Source organism: Diplotaxodon limnothrissa, linkage group LG14 (genome assembly GCF_057381915.1).
Source record: "Diplotaxodon limnothrissa isolate DT_005_m linkage group LG14, D_limnothrissa_male_GT1.1, whole genome shotgun sequence".
NCBI lineage: Eukaryota > Metazoa > Chordata > Actinopteri > Cichliformes > Cichlidae > Diplotaxodon > Diplotaxodon limnothrissa.
In genome coordinates, this window is record NC_140609.1 from 34,289,591 (window position 1) to 34,316,479 (window position 26,889).

The window sequence follows — 26,889 nt, forward strand, 5'->3', positions numbered from 1 at the left end:
GACGTTAAAACAGTTAACTAGCTATTTATTGATTAGCAATTAGCGAATCATGTAACATTAGCTTAATGCTAAAATTTTAGGTTACTATCACATTCAGACAAATAATTTCATGTAGGCTAACGTTACCTACCTCTGTCTTTTTCTCGTTTCTCCTCCTCTTCTTTTCTCTTTTTTCTTCCCTGGGCACCTGACAGTTTTGGCCGTTTTGACATCTTGTGTTGATTTTTTGATGTGGTGACGTCCAAAAGGAACCATACGGGAAGGGAGGGGGCGCACCGTGCGGGGGGGGGGGGCGTAATGTTGTAACAAATAATATTTCTATTAAATAAGCTTTACTTTGCATTTTAATTAACGTGGGATTATTTTTTGTATTTAGAAATAATAGTACCAACTTTTCTTTTTTTTTCAACATTTGTGGCACTGGCGTGGCGCCCCCTGATGGACGGCGCCCTTAGCATTTGCCTATACGGCCTATGCCACGGACCGGCCCTGCAGCTGCCAAACCTGCAAGACAAAAGTAATTTTGAGTGACGGCAAAGTGCGTTTTATTTTGAAAGGCTTTGGGAAAAGTGGCATTTTCAATCCGACTGACTTGACGGCGTTGAAGGAGCCAAATGCGCGTGAAAGTTGCCCGCTCCTCCCACCTCCATGAGGCTGATTTGGCTCCAGATATAAACACAGAGTTTCTATCTACGAGCTACGCTTCTCCCCGCTCTCACCTTCCTCACAACCCAGCAGTTCGCTCCAAGAGGCCGAAAAGGAGAGAATTACGCAGGAGGGGACGGTCTTTTCCACATTCAACAGGATGGAGGTAGAAACTATATATATGACTCCGAGCGCAGTCGTTATGCAGCCCGTGCTCTGAAGCCAGATGTTTTTAACATTTAATCTGGTTGTGTGTAGAGACTGTGTGGTTGAAATTAAGGCATTGCATCATAGGAGAGTTTATTTGTGCTCAGTATTATTACTGGGATATTTGTGGGGGAACTGGGACTTGTTTGCGCAATGTTTTAACAAATGTTTGACCAATGGTTCATTATGAGCGTGTCCTATGTCTTTACTAAGATGATCATATAGTGTGGTTTGTGATAGCAATCAGCACGTGATAGCAGCGTGATGTGCTTTTAAACTCAGACTCACTTTTTGGATTTTTCTTTTTGTGTGTGTGTGTGTGTGTGTGTGTGTGTGTGTGTGTGTGTGTGTGTGTGTGTGTGTGTGTGTGTGTCTGTCTGTCTGTTTTTGAAGCATAGAGACTAAAGACACACCAATTTTAACCTATTTGGCTCTGTGTGTTTGAGCCTCCGGCTGATATGCTTCAATAACAGGTTTGTGGTCACAATTTAACAACACAACAGCAGTGTAGAGGAAGGAAACGGAACTCTTAGAACATCTTTCACCAGATGCTGTTTTGCCGCGATGGCAAATTTACAGTTCAAACTGCTATTTTATTAATTTTAAGTCTTCTGTAAGGACTTTTGGGGGTTCCTGCCACTTCTCAGAACCCAAACTTTCCTTTACTCACTTGTGCTGAAGCTAAAAGACAGAACACGAGCTCTTCTTTATGGTATAGGAAGTCTGTTCAGTCTTCCCCTGCACTGTGTGCTCACAGGTTCCCGGCCTCCTCCCTGCAAAACAAGCTGTTCCCTCAGACATCATTATTAAGTTTTTTAATCTCATGTGGAAAATAGCAGAAATACCCCTTTTCTCCAACCACAGAAGAAGACGGAGAACAAAACCGATCTCACATTCTTTAGAATTGCTTTCGACTTGTTCACCTTGCGAGTTTATTCGACTTTTTGTGTAGCAAATAGGGACCACCTTCAAATCTTGAAAGATAAGAGCGTTTAACAAACAAGTATTTATGATTTGAAATACTTCCAGTGAAATGAAACTGTTAAAATAAAAAATAATCAAAAACTGAACTTTCATCCTGAAGCAAAGCTTTGATGTGCATTTGATGCATTTTCTGTACCCTCTAAAAAACCCAGTGTGACTTGATTTGGGAGCCTGTGAACAGCATATAGACCCGGATATTCTGCTATTACCTGTCAGCAGTTTCATGGATCTATTGATGACTGAGCTCATTTGGTCTTTCCGCAATTACCACAATTAGTGAAGTGAAATTTGTCATCAAAGTGTCTTTAGCTTAGTTTTGGATGTCACATGCTAATGGTGGCCAATGTGTGGTTCTAGCATAGTCAAAGAATGGGTCACGGTCACAAATGTTGATTTACGTCACCGCCTTCAAGCCAGCCTAAGGAGAAGATTAACACATGGAAGTTCTTAAACTTTGTGTTTCCCTTCTAGGAACTCTAACTGTGTGTTTGTGTGTATGTGCACAAACACCTGAAAATTAGTACTGTATATGCATGTGTGGTGGTTTTCCTCTCATGGAAAAACATCCCCACAGCTGGAGGACAGAGTATTTGAGATCGCATTGCCAACCATATGGCATGCACATTTATTATGTAATCCTAAGTAAAGAGACCAATAACACAGAAACTCAGTCTGTACCAGCCAGACATTTGCTAATGAGTTAGTTTTTCCACTTTTGCATTACAACAACATGTCTTTTTAAATGGTGCTCGCAGCGCTGCAGTCACTGGTACATGTAGTCCATTGTCAAAGGTTGTATACTACAACTACAGACGAAAAGAGTAAAAAAAGAAAGAAAATAAACATGTATATTCCCGATCACCATTAAACTTGGTGACTTTTTTACTTTCACATGCACCTGTGGCTTTATTTAAATTCAGTTTTATTTAACTCGAAATCACAACAACAGTCGCCTCAAGGTGGTTAATGCTGCAAGGTAAAAATGGTACAACGATGCAGAACAAACCCCAACAATTAGACGACTGCCTAAGAGCAAGCACTTGGTGACTGGGAGAAGGAAAAACTCCTTTTTAACAGGAAGAAACTTCTGGCATTATTTATCTAAGCTCATGCTAATTTGCAAACAAAGGTAACAAAGGTTGTTACTCCAAGAATGTGTTGGAAAAATACTTCAGTGGATAGGTAGGAATAAAACTGGGACATGTACTGCTGACATTTCAGCTCAAAAATGGTTGGCAAAAAATAAATGTACTCATGCCTGTGGTAATATACCCTCGGTTTTTATCTGAAAACGGTTTATCTCAAAGATATCACCGTGAAACTTTCCGAGTTAATTACTTTCTCATTTAAAAATGCAAATGAGGTACTATCTCACTAAACATACGCTACACTCATTTGCATAAATGTTAGACAATGTGTGGTAAAATAAACCCATATATGTGTGATTTGGACAGTGTTTTTTTTTTATTTTTTAATTCCTGTTGATGGGCCTTGCCTTGTTTTCCTAACCAGTGCTAATGTGCCATGTTTCAGTACACCGAATGAATGGTCCACTCTGTAGCAAACATAAAACAGACACCTAACTGACCGTGAAACTCAGTGGAATGCAAAACACTAAGATCAAGGAAAGTGGAAGACACTGTGGCCTATCCTCTGAGTCACGGAGTCGTTATGGCTATATCTCCGTTTAAAGCACACACAGTGGGGTGTCTGTTCAATGTTTTGTGACTTTTACAGTTAATAAAATTCACTTATGTTTCCAAAACAGTTTTGAGCATTGTTGGGATGAGTTGGGTGACATTTGGACAAACAGCCAGCATCTTGTAGTTAACTTATGCTTTCTATAGGCTAATTACTTATTACTTATTTTAACTTTATTTTTGTTATACAAAAGCTTTGACTTCCAAAAGGATGTAATCGCAAAATAATTTCATGCAGAATCTTATTGCTCTTTGCAGTTTTTCTTGATTATTTCACAATGCATGCAGTTTCCCTGGGGATAACAGTAACAGGGTGAAAATAAACACTTTTTTGGGGGGGCCTAACTTAACTGTTGTTGACATGAGAGTTGGACTATGCTCATTACAAAAAAGTAACTTGCACTCCTTAAAAATGCTTAGATTCTCTGATAATGTTTGCAGTGCATGTTCCCAGATGAAGATGCAGATGCACTGTATGAATGAGTGCAATGATTATTGTCTGGAGAGGGAGACGAAGATTATTGTCTGCAGACAATAATCATCCTCCTTAGTATGACAATAATCATACTAGGAGTCGGTGGCGGTTCATTCAGCAAGAAGTGAGCTGCAACAATAAAAGATGAGATGATCTAAAAAATCAGAACTGGGTAAATTTATAATATTTTTCACGCCTGAGGGATGCACACAATGTGTTTGGTTGACAAATGGGCTTGATTCTGCAGCTGGCTGAAGCAGTTTAATTGTTCCCATCAGATGTGAAATTGCCCAAGTTTAATTCAAAGTAAGGCATTTTATGTCTCCTTGTGTTGCATATGTCTACTCTCTGCTTTGCTGCTTGAAGTTACTTCTCCACGTCGACCCTCATTATAGCACCTCGAGTCATAGGAGGCTATTTGCACCTTTACGACCGATCAAATGATTCATTAAGCCCCATAATCCTCTAAATGCTTTTGCTGCGTTTTACTGCAACACTTTTGTTCTTTTCCTAAACAATGTTGTTATTTGCAGCCCACACAGACCAAAAGGTTCTGCTATCAGGACGAGACTTCGTCAGAGCTAACAGTTCAAAGCAATGCGTGAAGCAGAGAGATACTGTGTGTGGGGTGGGAACTACAGAAGAGATAACGCAGAGGACACTGATATGTAGAAGCAAAACACGCATGTTGTTTGCCCTTAAAAATTACACCATGAACGCATGCATGTACACCATGAAGAAATCATTGTAATTTGAATGCTGGCAACACAACTTCTGGCCCAGCTTTGTTATTGCAGGCAAGTTCTTGAGATCTTCATCTTGACAGAGCTGACAGGGTACAAGTTATTGCAGTCAAAGCCATTTAAGTTTGTAAAGGCCGGGGGGGCTGTTTGTGCTGTCTTAGACATCTGCAGCTTCTCAAACATGCTGACTTTTCAGCGCAAAGTCTAAAAAATGTGAGGTACGTGCAGAAGGATTTTGAGAACAGTGAGCCAAACAGAGGAAGTGGAAACTACAAAAACACTATCATCATGAGTTTATACATTTCTTACAAATCTCCCTGCAGAACTGTTAACCTATGCTACCTGCACCTCTTCAACCACCCTCTTCTAAATGTGGCATTTAGCCATGCTCTTGATTTCCTTTTTTGGCAGAAAGTAGTGCAAATGCAATAAATGCTGCAAGATGCACATAGTTTGCAATTGCCCTTTTTCCCACATCAACTTTTGCATTTTTCTTAAAAAGGAAAATCTTGCAACCTCTTTAAGATGTTGAATATTTATGATTTCATCATTGTTGCTTTATTATTGAATGTACTGTGTGAAAGGTATTGAGATTTTTAGGTTGTTGTAGCTTGGAAGACACGTGCATCCTGTGGGTTTGGGCATGTACAGTCATGTGAAAAAGAGTTTTCATAGCACTTCATGCAGTCTTGTAAAAATCTATGTAGGCCCAACAATTCAATATCTTTTTTCTGCTGTGGCAAAAATTCAAAGAAATTGTTTTCTGTATGACTTTATCAGTCTCTCGCATCGCTGTGGAGGAATTTCGGCCCACTTTTCTTTACAATGTTCTTTGAGTTTTGTGGTCATTCGTTTATGCACAGCTCTTAACATCACACCAGCGTGTTTCTGTCAGGCTGATGTTTGGCCATTTCATTACAGATTTTCTGGGAAGTTTGAAATGATCATCCTGTTGAATGACCCAGATTCGGTCAACCTTTAGCTGTGTGACATATAGCCTCACATGTGACTCAAGAATACTGCGGTGTACATAGGAGCTGCTGTACGAGTCAATGACAGCAAGATGTTATCTGGCTGCAAAACAAGACCAAATCATCAAAAGTCTTGTGGTTTGTTCAGTTAAACTTAGCAAACCTAAACTGTGCCACCATGTTCTTTTTAGAGACTTTCTACTGCCAGTAAAATTATGATTCAGTTTAAACGTTGTAGCAGGCTGATGTTGGGCTAACCTGTCCACATATACTGTTTGGAAACCTAATCAAATTTTTATAAATTCACTAAATAAGATTTGAAACTATCCTTAGTTAGTGTAGAACACAGGTGACATGTAGATACTACTCGGGTCTCTGTGGTTGTGGTAGTAGGGTAAAGTCAAACTGTAAGGTTTTCAGTTGAAACACAAATGACATCCTGCTGTACAGGGTGGTTGTTTGTTGCACAATCTCCGGTCTGAAAGCCTTAAGTTTGCTTGAAATGATCTAGAAACGCATGCAGTTCAACTCTCATTAGCAGAATATTGTGGTGCCAGGAATGGAGTTAAGAAAATGTTGGGAAGAGGAAGTGGTAGAGTAGTGGAAAAGTGGGAGGATAGATTGAATTCCCAACAGAAAGAAATCATGGGGAAAAAATAATGTTTTATTCACAAGCAGCATATATAATGTCACTGTCTACATCCAGTTTCATACTTATGTGCCACTTCAAATCCCTTTACTCCATCACTACACTATTCAGGCTATTGCCAAAATATGATCGCTATGCCTGAACAGATCCCAGATCCTCTGGCACACTGCAGGTACCATGTAATTAAAGTGACTTCACTGAATGATGTCATCCCGTGACTGTCTGTGTTCTTTAGTCCACAATGTCAACCATCTGATTCACTATGCTGATGGCTTGTCATTGTGCTGTTTGGATCAGAGTGAATGAGAATACCAGAGCCCTGTGAGACTCACTAAAGTTTTCCTGAATAAGTTCAAATGTTTGGGAGCTGTAATCTCTACCATGAGCTGTTCACATATTCTGGTAGCTTTTGTTTCTCAGATTCTTGTTAAACAGTGCATTCCCACATTAACAATTTCTTAATCAAATCGCAGTTAAAGTCACTTGGGATATTGATATTGTTGGTGCATTTATCACATTTGAGAAAAATGTGTTCTGGCCTTCTGGGTATTCTTGGGAAAAATAACTTTATCTGCAGCTTTCTGTTCTCGGGTCATTTGGATTTGTTTTCCTTTTCTCTGGATGCTTATTTAATATTTGTCTCCTCAGTCGACAGTGTTAGGCTGTGTCTGCAGTACCTCCCATTTCCCCGGAGGCTGCAGCAACAAGTGAATGAGTTTGTCCATTTACCTCATCCCTCTGATTCAGGACCTTTTATAACACTAGCACACGTAAGTGAAAACACACAACGGTGGTGCCAGTAATGGGCAGTGGAAAACTGACATATTCAGATGAGGTCTGGTCCAAAAACACATCATGTTTTCCTGGAAATGCAGCTAGCAAGAAAGTGCCTGTCTGTTCTCTCGCCACTTAACATGTGTAGGCAGAAGGGAGCTGCTAACTGTGGTGGTTTTCCCCCTGGCAGAACACGCTGACTTGTGAAAAGTCTGCAGACTCAAACTGAAGCCATTAGGCTTGGTGAACCTATGGAACAAAGTCTTGCTGAACAGCTGTGTGCTGTATTTATCTTCACTTTCACCGATCCACACCCTGAGGCTCGCCAGTTAGACATTATTAGGATTGAGAGTTAAAAGATCCTGCGCCAGACAGCACCTTTATCAGCTCCTTTATGTACATGGCTTCTTGCTCTCAGACAATTGCACAAGCAGATATGTTTAAGATTTACGCAGACTAACATCATGTGCTTCTTCTCTCCTGCCTCTGGAAATGGGAATCACAGGAACGGACAATAACTGGTTTTGTGTGATCTGTGGTCTCTCTGTTCTCCTTCTGCTAGTCATACAGTAAACCTCGTGTCTCCATCCACAGCCTAAAAATTAAGGCACTGGTTAGCAATAACCTTTGTGTCTCTAAGCACAGCCCACAGAGAAAATGTGGAATTCGTAGATAATTTTCTTAGCAATTTCAAAATATCTTTTTAGCGCAGTATATTGATTTTAAAGAAATTGTAGCACCTTAATTTCTCAGTTAGTTATTTAAAGACACTGTTAAACCTCATAGGTAACCATAGAAACGTCTTCCTGATGGCAAACGGGAGTCTCCAGTTTTGGTCCCACTGTTAGTACAATTTTACTTTTTCTAATTTTCTCACTTTATCTATTGATTACTCTAGTAGATAATATCCACATTTTTCCTAAATCTCTTCAGGTGCATTCGTGTTTGACCCCAACCCTGTGACCACCCAGCAGAAGTGATATTTGACTGTTTGCCGTGCTCTTTGTATATCAGGGTGCCCCAACATCACACACTCAGATAAATGAGGATTTAAAGTATTTGATGTGACTGCATCAAATATTTCCGTTCTCACGGGCAGTGTTAACTTGGCAGCAAATTTTGATTTAGTTATAATCATAATTTAGTATCTAAATTCCTTTTTTTTTTTTTTTTTTTTTTTCCCCATTTACTCTAGTTTTAGTTGACTAAATATCGTAACATTATTGTAGACTGGCTAAAACGAAGTGTTACAAAAGTTACAAAGCGTCTTATTTTCCTTAAATCAAAAGTGTAATGCGTCTACTCTTATTATCATCCCATGTGTTGACATTTTATCACGTATTCATGAGAAACAGGGAGCATGGGAGCTTGCCTCCTCCCGCTCCATTTGTCGGCGGCAGATCAAATTCATGTCTAACCTTACGGCACAAGGAGAGTACTTCTGGGTCACTTCCAAACTCGTCCCGCCTTTCTACACAAATTGATGAACTCTGATTGGATTTTGTCTGACCAGAACATTTTCATCTTGTTTTTATATGTCTACGCAAGTGTGAATACATTTTATCATAGTTTTTGTCCTTGTGCATTAGTTTTTATTTAGTTATCGTCAGGGGGAAAAAAGCTTGTTGATAAAAACTATGACTAAAAGAATTAATCAACGAAATTAACACGGCTCATCCATTAAGTAATGTCCCAGCATGACTAAAATGGTGACGTTACATCTCAGGTCAAAACTGGTCACCATATGACCACAAAGACTCAGTTTTATTGATATAGCGCACATTATATTATAAGGTAAATATCCTACAATAATAGAATTCAATGAATGGATTTTGTTTCCAAGTATTATACAGGTTCACTCTGACAAAACCAGACAAATTGAACCTTTTTTTTTTTTTTTTTTTTTTTTTTTTTTTTAAACAAACTAAATCTTAGTGAATCCTCTTACATGGTGTTCTCCGGAAGTATTACAGCAGCCATGATGTTTATCTAAAATCTATTTAAATTGTTACATGGTAAATATGTTACACTGTCATAGATATCCTCTCCTTACAAAGCTGTGGTGTGAGCAGTACATTGTCTACTCAGTGGCTATAGTTCCTGATGTTCTCACTGTCCACTCGATCGATGACTCCCCCCCCCCCCCCCCCCTACTTGATACAGGGGGGGGAACGAAACCTTCTTTGGATAGAAAGCCAAACAAAGACATCTAGACAATGTTTGAGAAGTATATTTCATCAGTGGCTTTCCTTCACACCTTTCAATTTCATATTGTTTTACAAACTCGACTAGATGTCAAAAAGACTGCAAAGCTGGTGGTTGTTCAGTGTGGAGATATTTGCTGGGGTGGGGGCTATAGTGCATATGTCTGCTTATATTATTGCGGTCAGTCATTTACTTAAAGACGATACACTTTACCTCTGATCCATTAAACGCCAGTCTTACTGAAAGCATCAAAATGCAGCTATTGAATGGTAAGAACACTTTTAATTTGTGCAAAAGCGAACCTAAATGAGCTATTTCCAGGAAGCTTTCTTGGATTTAAGCTGGGCCTGGTTTTGTGTGTGTCACACATGGGGCAATCGTGGCTCAAGAGTTGGCAGTTTGTCTTGTAATTGGAGGTTGCCGGTTCGAGCCCCGGCTCCGACAGTCTCGGTCATTGTGTCCTTGGGCAAGAAACTTCACCTGTTGCCTACTGGTGGTGGTCAGAGGGCCTGGTGGTGGTCAGAGGGCCCAGTGGCGTCAGTGTCTGGCAGGCTCGCCTCTGTCAGTGCGCCCCAGGGTGGCTGTGGCTACAATGTAGCTTGCCATCACCAGTGTGTGAATGAGTGGATGACTGGATGTGTAAAGCGCTTTGGGGTCCTTAGGGACTAGTAAAGCGCTATACAAATACAGGCCATTTACCATTTTAGAAGGCATTTCCTTTTTTAGATATGTTCAATTGCCCTGTATGCTAGATTATGGTATGTTTCAGATGTGCTCTAGCATGTCCAGGGACACACTCTCTTAGGAGCCGGGGGGTTACAGAGTAGAGCTGTGATCCAGGAAGCCTACACAGCTCTGGTGCTTTTTCCCAGGCCTAGAGCCCCAGAAATAGTTTGCCCTGCTCATAGTGAAACATAGTTTCCCACTCTTCCACTGAGCTTGGGGTCCCACCAAAGTTAAGCATGTGTAGTAGTGATAACCCACCAGAAGCCTTTTTGTCATCTTGGTGACACAGTTGATGAAGCTATATGTGTTCATGAGCTGAGAGGAAAAAGATTTTTGTCACTGGCGTTGTTAAGATGCACTTCATTTTTCATAAGAGTGCTGACTTTGTATCTGTAAAATGTTGTGAAACTCAAAGCTGATGAGAAACCTAATAAAACCACTGTTTTTACGTCCACAGACAGTATGTCGCATGGTCTTGGGTGTTACCTCAATATATGCAAGACTCTAGTTTTAAAGTAACTGCTGATGTGTTGATAATACACGTCTTGGATATTTTTACATTATGCATGAACAGAATTACATTTATCATCTTATATAAATGCGTATTAAGTGTCATTAAATTCGGGAGTTTTTATGGAGCGTGACATTTATTTTCGTTCCACATGAAGAAGCTCATTAAAGATAAGGGCTTACATAAAAGAAGGATGAAAGAATAATAATGCACCTCCAATTAGTTCTTATGAAGCTGTGCAGATGTTAAATAACTAACACTCCTAGACCCTCTTGACATTTACATATATCAATTTTACTTTTACTTGCTTCTCCATATTTTAATAATTTGTAGTATTTTTCCTGCACATAAGCAGTTTCAATTTTCCAACTGCAATCATGACTTTCTTCACCTAAAACATCAGCGCATAGATATACAAAACAAAGAGTTCCACTTCCTGTCCCCTGCACGTGTTTTGACTTTGTTCTCAAGGAGGCATTTGTTTTTGAAGGACAGGAAATAGTTAAACAATTAGAGGTTACAAAATAATGGCATGACGAGTGGGTGGTCACTTGTAATTATTATTTATCGTGAATGACAAAAGAGATTTCAGGAAAAGGGCTGGCTCTGGATTAGAATGCAGAGAAATGTTACGAGAGGCACTGCGAGGCTCGCTGGTGCCATTACGTATTTGGGTGGAGGGAGCAAGGTGGTGAGGTCATGCTGAGAACAAGGGGGGGGAAGGAAAATAAGGCGTGTGATTAAAATGTGGAATGTGTCTATCTATGAAGCCTGGGAGATCCATGTTTTCATGGGCCACAGTTCAAAATGTGCAAGGCGGGTGAACTGCGAGTGCACACCCAGGAAATGTGACTGGAATCGCAGATGTGAGGAGAGGCACGAGCTTTTTAGTGGTCAATAAAAGTATGATGGTAATGAGATGTAATATGAAAGCCACAAAGAGACAAGGAGGGGTCCCACAAGCAGTGAATATAATGCAAACCATTAAAAGGCTGCATCATGCACTGGAATTTGCACAGTCCTGGCATAACTTCGACTGCCAACTTATGCAAACAAATAGCTCAGCTAATGCACGGTTCCAATACTTGGTATAACATGCACCTAGACCCTGGGAAAAAAACTAGTACTGATGTTGTTTTTCTCAATTTAGATTTAGGTCTGACACAGTCAGCAAACTTATTACTTAAGCCACGGTAGAGTGGAGTTACTGGCCATCAAAGCAAAGTGCGGAGGAGGGATGTTTAGCAATCAGCTTGGGAATAGTGGGAGAGACTGAAAGTAAAGCAGCCAAGAAGTGATAACAGTTTGAAGCAGAGGACAGGTCCCTCCTGTCACAGGCTGCAGCGTGATGTGGAACAGCTGCAGAGACCGAGCGAAAGAGGGGGGGGGGGGGGGGCTCACTTCCTGTGCTTTCTAGATGAGATCCTCTAAGGACCTGACTAAACCGGCACGCTGATGGAGTCTTGTTAAGAAGAAGGAAGTGAAAAACTTCTTTTTTTTTATTTTTTTTTTTTTTTATTTAATCTTAGAACATGATTTGTGTTCTGCTGCCTTCTGCACATGCCATGTTTATTAAAATGGATGATGTTTTAGCTCTGTTTGTTCAGCAAGTTACACCCCTTTGTTACAACATTCAGCTTAGACAAGTAGGGGGGGGTGTAATTAAAAGTGCCTTTCAGTTCCACAGTTTGGTTTCCATGACAAAGTCTTGATGCACTATTATGTTTAAGGTTTTGATTTTTTCATGTTATAGTATATACACACTATATAGAAATATTGCTTAATATTATCATATTATTCACTGTTCTTGTGTCACGATTGTGGAATTGTCATTAACCTTTGAAGTCTGTGTGTGAAATACTAAAACTAATTATTTATTTTTTTTCAGTATATTTAAGTTTTCATACAGTATTTTTCACTTTTTCTCCTTTTTTCTTTCTTTCAGAAGAATTCTCCATCCAAGCCGTCGGTGGCTGAGCTGGCCGGAAAGTTCAAAGGTCATATTCTTCCAATACCCAACTCAAATGGCGAGGTAATGCATTTTATTTGTCCTGTATAACAAAACAAAAGTCTATAAACATGTATGTCCGTGCAGAACATTATTCAAATATATGTGCTTTCTTAAAGGAAGCAGTTAGTGAATCATTGCTCGTTCTCTTCCCTTAAATTTGTAGCCTCGAAGACGACCTCCGTGTTCCCTGAAGTTGCGAAATCAAACGGATGATAACGACGAGTCAGATGTGAGTCACCGCGTTCGTTCATTGACCCGCGTGTTACGTTTGGCTTCTTGAAAGTCCCCAGAAGACAGACTTGGATTTGTTTACTGTGCATGTTCATTGCAGCCTCACAGTTTCAACATAGTGGGTAGTGTAATGTTGATAAATGTGGTATTTTATTATTTGTGTTTTTGGTTTTCTTCTTCTGCCTCAATCATTGGGAAAGGCCTGTTGTTTTTCCTCCCAGTAAAATGACAACATGCCAAACAAACTACGCAAATCTATCATTGAGTTATGGGCCAATAAAAAGCACAACAGAAATGTTACATAAGCATAAAAAACAATAAAAATGTATATTTTGTTAGTAACAAAACTGAAATATGTTTAAATGTATATAACAATTCTTAGCATCTGGTAGGACATATGCCTTAATGGGCTACTTTATAAGAAAAAGCGCCTTAAAGCACAATCAACCAATGCTCTTAGTAAATATTAACTTTTGATAAATATTAGCTTTTAGCAAATATTAGTTGTGAATCCACTGTATGTTTGTCTTTCATTAACTGTGTTCTCTGGCAGAAATCTGCTGTTCCACCAAATCCCATTAAAGTCAAGCTGAAGAACTCTGCCGTCATTGAGAAACTGCAGGTTGGTGCAACACATGGTTCATTGGTGAAGGAGGGGGGGAAAAAGCTGCTAAGCTCACTAATGATGGGTTATTGCAGTGAGTATTCAGGAGTCTGTTTTTTAAAGCATTACTGCCACCCGCTGTTCTGTTTTCACTGGTGCCTGAGCCGCTCACATGCAGGGAGGTAAAAGGGGAGAGGCTTGTGCCTTATGCAGCAATCTGCACAGATTAATGAGCTAATTGGATCACAGACTACAGAGGTTCTGGCGAGGCTTTAACTTGCTACTTGAGTTCCTTTGGTTTGCAATTTCACACGGTGGGCAGCCATGGGACAAAAGGGCTGCCGATTCTCCCTCTTTCTTTTCTCTCCGGTGCAGGTAGGACATCAGTTGGCGGGGTTAATTTGTCGGCTATTTGTAGCACTTTGATTTTTCAAGGACAGACTTATAGCAGTGACATTTTAAAACCGGAATGTTGTAGTTGTACGCAGAGCAATATCAAGTAGGTAGGCCTGTAAAGTAATGAGTTAAATTCAGTTTTCAAAGAACGATGCTCACGTTGTGACTGGAAATATTATTTACACATGTTCAAAGAAATGCTAGAGTTTAGTTTCTGCTTCACCTAATCTCCTTATAAAGCAAGTTCTGTGTTTCAGTAAACTGTTATTCTGGTATGTTTATAAGTTATTGAAGTTTAAAATTCATGGAAGAATTTTAGTATCTTGGCTTCAGGATCTTCCCTCCTGCCCTTCAGGCCAACCTCGCTCTGTCACCCACTGCTCTGCTGCCTTCACCAAAGACTCCAGAGGTGAAACTGCCACAGGCACCGCTGTCCCCCACCATGCCCTGCAGCCGCCTGAGCCCTCTGACTCCCACCCTGCAACCCTCGCATCAATCCAGTGAAGAGGAGGAACCCATCAGCTTCGACAGCCCTCCTGAAGGGACCCCATTGCCAAGCATCAACAAGGTGCTGTGTGCTTCCTCCTTATAGTATAGTTAGGCTACTTTTATCTTATTACTTTGAACTTTCAGAAGGCCAAAATGCACCTTACATGACACCTTTAACTTTCTTTTATGTTTCGTGGTGAATTTTGTGTGACTTTTGTCACAAAATGACCAACATGAGTTGCTGTCACATTGAAGCCCCGTGTTTCTCACGCTAATTGCCGAATAAGCTGTGATACCACAGCCAGGTACATTTCCCCCCCATCCCTACTGACGTGCTTCTCAGTGGGGGTTCTGCAACGTCTGTTTAAACAGGCCGGCCTTGGATAAGCTCAAGCAAGATGCTCCTGTAGTTCATGTGTGCTCCTGCTGGGTGGATTGAGGATGTAATCCCCTTAGCCTAGTTAGAGTCCCTGGGTGTCATTTGTTTGGTGCTGTCACGCATATGCTGATTAAACCTAAACAGTTACTTGCATCATTTAAAGCTGAAAACCTGCACACTCTTACAGATGTAAAATTAATCCTTTTGCTTATTTTTTCCACACAGACCCGCGCACGACTGTCATTTAAAAGGCGACTGCCCACAAGACAGCACAGGAGATCAGCTGGAGAGGAGGCGGAAGGCTTCGGGAGTGGACTGTCCCCATGTGAACTGTGCAGCCCAAAAGAAAATGGGGTCAAGAACCAGGTTTTGGACAGCCCATCAGAGGAAGCTGAATGTAGTCTTAAAGAAGCTGAAAACAAGGAAGGGGACTGTGAAACTGCAAACGCTGAAATGACAAAAAGCGACCACGACAACAGGGAAGACATGGAGCATGAAGCAGAACAAGACCGAAGCTCTGATGCTTCGAAGGAGGAACAGCAGGCTTCAGAGCCTGCCGAGCAGAAAGAAGGTGACATTAGGGCAGAAGAAAGGCAGGGAGAGACACCTCAGGAGGCAGATGAAGGAGGGAAGTGAGAGGGTGTGAATGTTTACATGAAAAATACCAAATATATGAATAAGTTATTCAGTGCTTTTCTGAGAAACTGTTAGAGAAATACTCCTCCTTAAGAGTTATTTTATTCAGGTTTTATCTCTTTATATCAGCTCTTAAGTCCCTCTGTCGCCTACTACTGGCTGATAAGTTAAAAAACAAAACAAAACACTGGAGAGTCATGAGAAGCAGCTGCTTGTGCACATGGAAATGAGTATGGCAGTTAATGCTGTATTCCCTGAGCACAGGAAACATCCATCATGTCGTACCAAGTCTGTAAGACACCTGTTTTATAATTTTCTTTTTTAATGCAAATGTTTCTTTGTCGAAATGTCAAGAGTGCACTTCCATATCAGGAGTACCTGACACATCCGCAGAAGTGTTTAAAGCTACCACGTTGTGGGTTGGTAAGAGGCAAAAATGTATTAGATAGTTCATATATATGTAAGCAGATATATAAATGCTTTGACGTCATACCAAAGTACTTTAAGCAAAGTATGTAATTTTAACTTAGTTGTTTTGTTATTAATGTATGTTGATCTATGCTTGTCTTTTTATTTTGTATACTTCAAAATATAGAAATCACAGTGCTACTGTGAAATCATGCACAGAAATGTTAAGAAAATAAACTGCTTCTTTCTTACATAACGAATACCTTTATGTTTTGTTTTTTCTTTTCCTTTTGTTGGATCGTCATGTATCAGTGAATATACCACATCCAAAGAAAACTGTTTTCCAAGGAATACAGGAGGGTCTTGAGTTGTTTTTAGCCAAAAAGTCAGAGTTTATATTAAGACACTGTCATTAATAAAGGGAAACTGTACTATTGACCAAATGCAGAATTGCCCCTATATAGCGCTCTTACAATTTCTATTTAGAATTCATGTCAGTAATGTTAATGTGTGTAAACTGTTGACTAATAGTGTCATTGCACCAATTAACATGAGACAAACTGCTTCTTGGCGATTAGCATTAGTCCGTGAAGTTAATGTAATTTTCTGCATTGGCTTTCTCTATTTTCAGCTTGAACAAAGCTCAGAATAAATGGAAAACAAAAGCCAGAGGATACTCCTTTAAGCATTAACAAATACCAAGAATGTCATCTGACATGTCTAAAAAAAAAAAAAAAAGCTCCTTTATTGACACAAAAGGCGTGACTTATACTCACCGGACACTTTCACTTAGATTAGGTGCATCTTATTATCTTCTTATCTTATTATTTTAGCTTTGTGTCATGGTGTAACTCTGAATACTTTGGTTGTGAGGGGTGGAGTGGCCTTGATATGGCCTGCACCTCACTGGATATTTTTTATCTTTGGACCAAAAGACAGCTTATCTGGCACAAACAACCATGCCGCGTTCAAAGTCACTTTAAATCATATTTCTTCCCTATTCTCATGCTCAGCTTAATCTTCAGCATGTACCTTGTCCATGTCTAACAACACTGAGTTGCTAACAAGTGTACATAAGAATGCGTATGTCGGCCTCTGGTGGTAATCCGGAAGAGGTTACAGTAATTCCTAAACCTGTTTCAGCAGTGGAATAAAACTTATCTTCAATGTGTAAATATCTCGTTTATTTGTATCGACCGTTTTTGAAGTCGTTGTTCAATTCAAATCACAATAATAGAAACAACAACAACAAAAAAACAGCTTTCTGAAAGGTCATAAGTTCACATGATCCGAACCACTGATAAACTGAACCACTCCTGCAAGGACAGAGTAAATATATGGGTCATCAAGAGATAAACCAAACAATAAACGTTATGTGGAGCCATGCTTTGGTTAAGCAAATACTTACGTATCATAAAAAGCACTCGAGCGCATAGCTGCCAACAGATTGAAGAATACTGAAAAAAATCACGTGGGCTGCAAAGAAAAGCATAAACAGCAGTGCTTACGGGTACATCTGCATTATATCTAACTCTGTAACGTAATTCAACAGAGAAGCTGCTTATCAATCACGCATTGGTGTGCCGCTGGCCAGCTGTTATAACGTCATGAGTCCTTCCAATGTTTCCTCCCAAGTTTCGAAGTCGCACCGCCTCTCCGCTCCACCGAAACTTCAAGACTCACCTGTCAGACTTGAGAAGGACACGCAGGGAAGGAAGATTTCGTGGCTCGTCTGAAGAAAAGCTTTCCCAGAAGCTGTCTTGAGTAACGATGTGAAGTCACTGACTGGTGTTATTCAGGAACTGTTAATATACTTTGAGAATCTCAGCTGGGACGTTAATGTCACCGCGGTCAGCTTGTATTTATTACCATTAAAAGTTGAGGCGCATAGGCACTTCCGGGTTGGAAAGAATCTTGCCCAGGATCACCATGGTTGATATTCAGATGGAAATGTTGAAATCCCAAGATGAATTCGATGGAGCACCGGTTTCACGTGCTCATGGGGTGAGTAAATGGTATAAATATGTGAAATTCTGTTTAATGGCATTCTTATTTTGAATAATAGCGTTATTGGTCATGATATTTTATGAAATACTGTCTGTATGTTTAATCACCTTGTAATAAGTCCTCCAGCCCTCTCTGTGCGAATAGAAAGTAAAACAAAATGCTCCTTCTTTCCTGTATACTCTACTCTGTAATACTACTAAAATTATACTAACGTCTTATGTAGACGGACGAGTTAATTATGTATTTTCATACTGTGTGTATGAAGAGCAGGAATGCATTAACAGCATGAAATGAAGGAGCCCACATGCTCCTCCTGTGTGCTTGAGGGTGTAACATGGCTTAGGATTCCAGTCATAATACAGACTCAATTCTTGAGCAACTTTGTTTTCACTCATTGATGTGAAAGTTTAGTTTAAAGGATCAAAAACCAGTTTTTGAAATCCAATGAAAAGTAGCTTCAAAACAAAAGTAATTCTATTCAAGTGCTTTTAAATGTGAGGAAAATATGACCCAAACTCACAGCTCAACACAGTATTGAGTCATCACTTCACTTCTTTATATTGTGCTTCCAAGGAACTGGATTTTCTTGTATTTCTTAACTTTCTCGAGCAGTACTTCTCCACATTTTCTGAAGGTCTTTCAAAGTATTCTTTGGACATTGGCTGCTTTTCCACTCATTTTCAATCCAGTCCTTCTGCCTAACTAATTTAAGAGATTTTTGGGGGGTTAACACTGACCTATGAATCATTCAAGCATAGAAAAGGCAACTAACTCAAGGGATGAACCAGTGTTTTCTCTACAGATAACATATTTAAAGACAACAACAATTTTAAACTGCATCTTGTGCTTCTAGCAGCCTGTCACTAAAACACACTCTATGAAAAATGCCAACAATAACACAGTTTAACAGGCATGAAATAGTACAAGGTGATTCTGAAAGAGCTGTTAACTGAAAACATGGAATATCTCAGCATGATGTGCAGGGTGTCCTTATTAAATTGAGGAAACTGGGAAAGTGGAGGACAATCAAGAAACAGCAGGCATAAAAACTACCTACAGCAGATTATTATTATCTTAAAGTCACGTCCTTAAGAAATGAATACAGAAAAGTCCAATTTTGATCCACCATGCAATACTATCTGGAAACTGTCTTGCAGTGGCTTCATTTTTCAGCGTGACCGTTATCCCAAACACTCTGGTACCTGGATAGAAAACACACACACAATGGAATACTGTCAGTCATGGACTGGCCTCCCTGGAGTATGGACCTCACCATTATTAAAGCAGGGTAGGATTAAACAAAGGCAGCCAACATCCAAAGAATAGTCCTGAACATCCTTCAAGAAGCCTGGAGATCTATTCCTTTAAAGAAATGGGAAGAAAGCATCCTAAGAGAGTTGTGACAAAGATTTAAGGTGGCCATACCAAATATTGATTTTCAAGCTTTTACAAATTTGTAAAAACTCTGTTCTTCCCTTATGTACTCCATGTTCTTTCTATTCTTACTCATGTTTCAATAAATCACTGCACCTTTGTCCCATTTTTCTTGTAAAATTAAAAAAAGAGGGAGCTGGCTCAAGAATTGTGGTATCTTTTATAAATATCCCCAAATTTTTCACCCTCTAGGGGACATGTGTTACATATGGTGATGCCAACACGAATTCCAGTCCAACCGAAGCAGAGAGTCTCCTGCAACCCGTAAGCAGTTTTCACTAAAGTTGTGCTCTATTTATTTTAAACTATTATTTTATTCTCTATTACACAATGAGAACTACATATTTTTGAGTATGACCTTTCTATTTTTTGAGCAGAAGACAAAAGCAACCGTAGAAGGAAAAGAAACCTCTCACTTTCCCTTCTTGACTTCTATATTTAGTGAAGGAAGTGAGCAAAGTGATGATGCCATCTTTTTTTGTGTCCTGCTAGAGAAATGGTACTAATGGAGTGCAGACATCTTCATGTGATGTAGAGTCTCAAAAATCTGGAAAGGTATGAAAGGGGCTTTTTTTTTCTTGGGTATTACCTCTTGTGGTTTGGAATAAAGAGGCATTATTTTTTGGTATTTGTCCCAGTTTTTTATGTTTTCATCTTAATTTAATTAAAATGAATTTTGATCTTTTGTTTTTTTATGTGAATGACAGAAAAAATGAATATGTGTATTCTGAATTGGTGCATGTTGGGAAAAGGTTTGAGTGCCTGTATATTAACTGACTAGAAATCTAAGTTAATGACAAACCTGCTGCCTTGTAAAGTGTATTCCATTTCATTATTTATATTATCTTCTAGGACTGCACTAAGCGTGGGATAAAGAAAGAGCTAAATGAGAAAGTCTTCTGGGAAATTAGATTATGGATGGTCATAATATTCATCCTCATTGTCATCATTGCAGTGATTTTTACTTCACTGGCTATATGTGCAGGTAAGGTTATGTTTTTTTTACTTGTTAGTGCTACGTTGTGGCGCATTCATTAAGATGGAAATGAATGAAATTTAAAAAAATATAATTTATGTTATGTGAAAGCATGAATATTGCAGGGAGCTACAATGCAGCATTTTTAACTATTCGAATTTTTCACTCACTGATTTCTCTTTGGGCAGCGATCCATCAGGATGAGGATGACATATTTGACCCTTCATCGTTTGCAGTCATTCAGAATTTCCGTGGGAGCTTCCAGATGCCAAACCAGGTCTTCACAGACGAACTCGCCACCAATTCCTCCAATAAAAGCCAAACACTGGCTACAGAACTAGGAACAAAGGTTGGACCACTTATAACTTATATTTTATAAACGATGTACTTGATCTGTTCGTGTTAGCTGGTTGTATTTAGAACTTGCTACATACTCTGTATGGACAAAATCACTGGGCCATCTACAGATGACACCTGCTCGGCTATGGAAACCCATACTGTGATGATCCTGGAGTGCAGTTTTTGATTTAATGTTAAGGTCAAGGAAGGTTTTGGAACTTTGCATTTAGTCAGAAGAACATCGGCGCCTCAGCAGTCGGTGACCCTACTCTGCAACGTTACCACCGGTATCTGTGGTCTACCCCTCTGTGGCTGAGTTGCGGTTCCTAAAAACTGTTTTAAGAAGTAAATTATGGATGGTCACTCTAAGTGGTATTAACTACGTTAATACCACTTAGAGTTAAATGTGGAAATTAAACTTTAAGAGTTAAGGGAGGGGAATAAATTTCACAAACTGGCTTGTTGCAACTGCATCCTATTACAGCACTACGCTTTTTAGAACAACTCATTGTTTTACAAATATCTATAAAGGCAGACTCTCAAGTGCTGGATTTTTCTGCACTTGTGGCAATGAGACTGAAAACACCTAAATTCAAAGATTAGGAGATCTGGCCCAATTCGTTTGTCCTTATAGTGAATGTACAAAATATCTTTTACAGTGGCTATATTAGATTTACTGGCAAACAGTGTAGCATTGGCTTTTGCAACCATGGTGCTTAGCTGGTGTATACACGGCGCAGTCCACGTGCCCTTGTTATATAAGGCAATTCAAGGATAGTTAATAGCTACGTTGTAAAAGAGGGTAATGTCATAGAAGATGTGCCGATGTCTGCACACTGATAGTAGCAAAATGAGCCAAAGTTTCATGGTATTCAGCTCAGTAGTTTTCTGTGCAATCCACCTGCAATGCACCAAAGAAACGAAACAGATGAATGACAACATTCCAGTTCAGGTTACAGCATGTTTTTAAGATAAACACAGTGATTGTTATTGTTTCATTCACTATGAATAGTGGAGTAACGATCCCCCCCCCCCACGGGCGCACACACACACACACACACACAAAAAAAGAAAGAGCAGTATTGTCCTGCAGGTTTTAGATCTCACCTTGGGTCAACACACCTGAATCACATGATTAGTTCATTACCAGGCCTCTGGAGAACTTCAGGACATGTTCAGGAGGTAATTTAGCCATTTAAATCAGCTGTGTTGGTTCAAGGACACATCTAAAACCTGCAGGGACACCGGCCCTCGAGTTGGAGTTGCCCACCCCTGGTTTACACAAAACCCCAAAAACCTGTGTGTGCGCTTTATGCTTTCATCTTCTTCTGAAATTTTAATGTAAAAGCAATTAGCATTAAAATTGAGCTGAGAGAAAGGTAGGTAGGGGAGTGCCAGGCAAAACAATTTCCTGCTAATGCTTTCTCTTGCATGCTTTGTTCTGCCCCACCCAGCTCTCTGACCTCTTCAAAACCTCATATGCACTGGGGCGATACTTCATCAACGCAGAGATACGCGCTTTCAGGTAAATACGCGTCACACTCAGAATTTATGAACTGTGTATTTCGGTGAAACCACTGAATTTTGTGCGTTAAACTTCAGAAATGTTTAATCCTCCCCCGCAGGAACGGTTCAGTCATTGCTGACTACAAGCTGACATTTCACATGCCTGAAGAGGAGAAGGATCAGCTGAGGAATTTTACTCTGAGCAGGGAGATGGTGTACAACGTGTTCAGACAGTTTCTTTATGACCAGGAATCTGAATCGGACCCAATGTTCATTGACCCAGCTTCCCTAAAAATGGTTTTAGGAAACTGAGGACAAGAAGTTTACAGCGAGACCAGAAAACCAGTTCTTGGTTTCTTTTTAGTTTTTATGAGCCACTAAACATCCGTGATGTCACGTCGATGTCATTGTTTTCTCATGAGTCTGCATATGAGACGTCTTTACCACAGGAGGCTACATGACCATTGTTGCGCCACCCCGCAAGTAATGGTAGTCATGTGTGTGTTTGTGTGTGGGATATTTTTTTAAGGTTAAAATATAACCTATAGTCAAACTCACAAAAAATGGAAAACAAACACAAAAAACATATTTTTATTGAAAGAAATACATTGAGATATTGTACTTAAGATTTCACTGTGTTTTACTGTTCATAGTTTACTGCATTTACATGTCAGTTCTTTAAGTTCCTCGACTCTCACTGTGATATTTGTACATAAGAAAACTGGTGTATATTTGTAATGGAAGTATTGAATTTATCTGTGCTGTTATTTTTGGGCTTTGCGACTTCATTTGCAAAGCCCTAAAACACAATTCAATCAACAGTTTAATAGGAAATGAACAGGAAAATGAGTCATTTGCTTATTATTACATAAAGGCTGCGCATCCCTTATAAACTGTGCACTCTATACACAAATTGTTTTGTGTACTATAGCACGAGAACAGTTTTATTGGGCAAGCAAATAGTTGGGACCCTGTTTTCCCCTTCACTGTTTGTTTTGGTAGTTGAACACTAGGGGGAGCATTTTCCACCGGACAGTTGAGGGATTTTGTCTCTCTTGATTCCTTTCTCTGGCTCAGTTTGCAGAGAACGGGAATTCACATTGTAAATACTACAGAGCAGGGAGCAGGTTATTGCAACGGTTTTGGCAACAGTTTATGTTGTATGTTTTTAATTTATTTTTTGGCTACTGTGTCAGTGATTATGTCTGTATGTCTAAGATGACAGCTGTAATAAATGTTTGTATTTCGAAGGATAGTTGCTCCACACCAGACATTCAGTTCTCTTCACTTTAACTTGTTGAATTTCCAAGAATGTGTTTCCCAAATAAAGATATTACAGTCATTCCTTTAAAAGGCTAACCCCTTTTTACAACTGATGCAATAATGCAAATACTTATATGTGATTTAACAACTGTGGTGTTGCTTCCATGGAACTTACATTGCATCATTTACACAGCTGCACATTTCACTAAAACAAATTTTACGTCAGCAATTTTCTCAAACGACAAAAGAGACTTCCCGAGAAAAGGAAGTATTATGTATTACACGAATTACTAATAACACTATATGGAAAGAAATGCTGAGTTTTATTTCTTGTTCTTCTTTTTCCTAGCGGGGAAATACAGTTTTACATGTTCACAAACAGCCATCCTGCATGACAGTCACATGGTGGTCAAAAGGTTAAGTTTAAACAGCAGCGCATCTGTGGGATCCAAAACCTTTCAACAGCTGGACATAAAACCACACCGCCCTGTTTGCTCTTTGAAATTCCCAAATATTGCAGATATTGGCACATTTTTGTTGAGACGGAATTTATTGATCCAGACTGGACAACTTTGCTCTGTGCTGTATTTAGAGTCGCGGAGGGGATTTTTTTTCTCTAAGTAAACATTTTACTAAATATGCTGGCAGCAGTGATAGCTCATGGGCACCATTCTGGCTGTCTATGTCTAACAGGTAGCAACTGCATGTCTTGCTTGTAGTAAAGGAGCTTTTTCTTCTGAATGCTATTTTAAGAATCAGTAATCATCCAAAGCCAGATTTACTCTAACAGGCACGCTGAGCTTTGATAGCCTTGTTTTGTTTTTTACTTCATGGTAGATCAGAGACCAGTCACAGAGTTCAGTGACAGGTCAACAGTGCTCGAAGAACGCGTATAATGTGTGTGCAACATTTTTCTGTATTCTTAAAAACTCAGATCATGCTGAGATTAAATTCACATGGAAAATGCATCATTATTAAACTTATGCTTGAAGAAGTCTAGCTGACTGATGATTAAAAATATCAGTCTTGGCAAAGGCAGCTCCTTTTTGCTCGCCATTGTTAGAAATGCAAGCACAATTAGCCTATAAGCGTCAAACACTGGGGTGGCAGAAAGCCATAGAAATGACAAGATTTGATTATTCACGACTTGTAGGAGAAAATCCCAAAATCAAAGTTATTAGGAGTCAGGAAAACGTACATTCATATGCATACATATTTGGCATAAATAATACCAAACTTTGGGACGGGACAGGCTTGACTGACAGACACCTAAATAGAGAGAGTTACAGTAATCAAGACGTGAGGAAATAAAGGCGTCGATAAGGTTTCCAGATCTTTAGATGACAAGATAGATAACATATATTTTTATTATAGGCTTTTAGTAACACAGTACCTAAAGATACAATTTCAAATCATTTTTTGCTAAATTTTCTGATATATGTAGACACAACATGGGTTCATCCCTAGTATTTGGTGCTTTATTTAATACTTGAATTATTCATAGATGGCCGTCAAATGGCTTAACGAACCAAAAACAAACCCATTCTCCGAAAATTATGCTCTATGCTTTCTCTGAAAGTGACCCCTGCAGGAAGTTCCTTTGTGCCAATGGAAACTAGTTCAATCAAAGAGCACACGCTTTGCCCTGACGTTTTAGCGAGATTCTCTGCTTATCCTATTAAAGGGTTATGTCTCCTTTTAGTTGCCTCAAGACACATAAAGCTTAAGGAGGTTGTTGTTACTCAGAGCTCAGAGTAGGTGCTACACTTTCCTCTGTGGATTCACTTTTATCAGCAGCTCTCTACGGGTTTTTGGACAAAAGTCCCAATCATCTGGAGTGAAAATGGGTGCCCACGGCTCCAACCTGGATGATATCCTGGAGGAGGACATGCACCACTGGTACACAAAGTTCATGAGGGAATCTCCTTCGGGGCTCATCACGCTCTTTGAGCTGAAGACAATGCTCGAAATGAACGGTATGACAGAGGAGGCCAGCAGTTATGTGGACCAGGTCTTCGTCACCTTTGACATGGATGGGGTATGAAAACATTTAATATTGGAGGATATGAACTGGGTGGAAGAAACACATGAAGAATACCAGGAAACTTGAAGTATAGAGTAATGCAGATCAGGGGGGACCAGTTTTGCAAATAGTTCAATGGTGTCTTTATCAGTATGTAATACTGTAGAATGCATCAATTATTATGAAGATCTCAGATTTTCTTTTCTACAAGAGTTCAAAAGAAAATACATTTTATGCTCTGAATCATTTAGTTTGTTCCAACTTAAAGGATAAAAAGTTATAAGTATTAAATTTAGTGTCTCTAAATATCTGATATAGCTTAGTTTGAAATTAGCTGCACTTGTAGCCCTTGTTTGCAAAGATAAAAAACTTAATTATTTAATTCAGAATTTGGTAATTATTCTTTGAAGTAAACAAGTTTTGCTTTTTCAGTAAATGATCTGAGATTTACACTCCTTTCCCTTTTTTATTTTACAGGATGGCTACATAGACTTTGTTGAATATATTGCAGGCATTAGTTTATTATTGAAAGGAGAAATAAATCAGAAGCTAAAGTGGTACTTCAAGCTCTTTGATCAGGATGGAAATGGAAAAATTGACAAGGATGAACTGGAAACTATATTTAAGGTAGAGTATGCCTTCTCTGAAATCTTCCTAATCAGATTTCTGCATCCAAAGTAGTGAGCTTCTCAGAATTCTCTGAATGGTGCCTTGAAGATTAACTCTGGAAGCGCACATAAGTAGCCACAGCACCTAAATCCAACGGCTTCCTAATTCACCTCTGTTTTCAATTTGGCTGATTCTTAACTCCTGACTAAAGCCATACAATGATCACCTTGTTTACATGACTCTCTTTTAGGCCATTCAAGACATCACCAGAAGCTACAACATCCCTCCAGAAGAGATTGTGCATCTTATATATGAGAAGATTGATGTCAACGGAGAAGGTAACAAACGCATGATTGTGTATAAAGGGTATCAAGAATGAAACCAGTGATAAAAGGCTTTTGTCACCGTGACCAGAGTGAAATGAATACAAAGCATGAGTAAACATTCTGATAGTTGTGAAATGTTCTGCTTTGTGATTTATTTCCATAAAATCACAGCTTTAAATGCACAGAGTGCCACTTCTCTCTCTCTCAGGTGAGCTGACGCTGGAAGAGTTCATCAGTGGAGCAAGGGAGCACCCTGACATCATGGATATGCTCACTAAGATGATGGATCTAACTCATGTCTTGGAAATTATTGTCAAGGGTCAACGGAGGAAAGCTCTGAACTGAGTCAGTAAACAACAAGCCGAAGAACTGACATCACCCAGACTTTAAAGACTGTATGGACTTGACGATGCACAGAGTCCCACCTCAGACTGCAAAAACCCAAACTGACAGAGCAGGAGCACACAAATATCTCTCTGCATATCACCAGATAACATGCAGAATGAAGCAACAGAATGAAGCAGATAACTTCCTCAACTCTGTTAACCTGTATGTGCCCTCAGAGTCATTGTACAGTTTACTTTTTAATTTTTTTAAAAACACTTTACCAATTGTGGCGAGGCTTGGTGAAAAAAAGAAGAAGTAAAACTGCTTTTAGGGTC

The 26,889-nt window shown here is 39.5% G+C and overlaps 3 protein-coding genes across 3 annotated transcripts; all 3 read left to right on the forward strand.

Moving 5' to 3' along the window:
• The first annotated feature begins 696 nt into the window (after positions 1-696).
• On the forward strand, positions 697-15,822 carry LOC146619250 (capZ-interacting protein). Its single transcript, XM_085371021.1, has 6 exons — positions 697-811; positions 12,536-12,622; positions 12,765-12,830; positions 13,386-13,454; positions 14,188-14,400; positions 14,926-15,822. The coding sequence occupies exons 1-6, from the start codon at positions 806-808 to the stop codon at positions 15,334-15,336; spliced, it is 852 nt and encodes a 283-aa protein (XP_085227147.1). The 5' UTR covers positions 697-805; the 3' UTR covers positions 15,337-15,822.
• Positions 15,823-17,673: 1,851 nt separating this feature from the next.
• Positions 17,674-22,334, forward strand: c15h3orf52 (chromosome 15 C3orf52 homolog). The gene is made up of 7 exons (XM_085371594.1): positions 17,674-17,748; positions 19,378-19,449; positions 19,678-19,740; positions 20,038-20,170; positions 20,350-20,510; positions 21,955-22,025; positions 22,126-22,334. Exons 1-7 carry the CDS (start codon positions 17,674-17,676, stop codon positions 22,316-22,318), a joined length of 768 nt encoding a protein of 255 aa, XP_085227720.1. The 3' UTR covers positions 22,319-22,334.
• Positions 22,335-25,112: 2,778 nt separating this feature from the next.
• Positions 25,113-26,572, forward strand: guca1c (guanylate cyclase activator 1C). The gene is made up of 4 exons (XM_085370678.1): positions 25,113-25,307; positions 25,770-25,919; positions 26,152-26,239; positions 26,436-26,572. Exons 1-4 carry the CDS (start codon positions 25,113-25,115, stop codon positions 26,570-26,572), a joined length of 570 nt encoding a protein of 189 aa, XP_085226804.1.
• Positions 26,573-26,889: the final 317 nt, after the last annotated feature.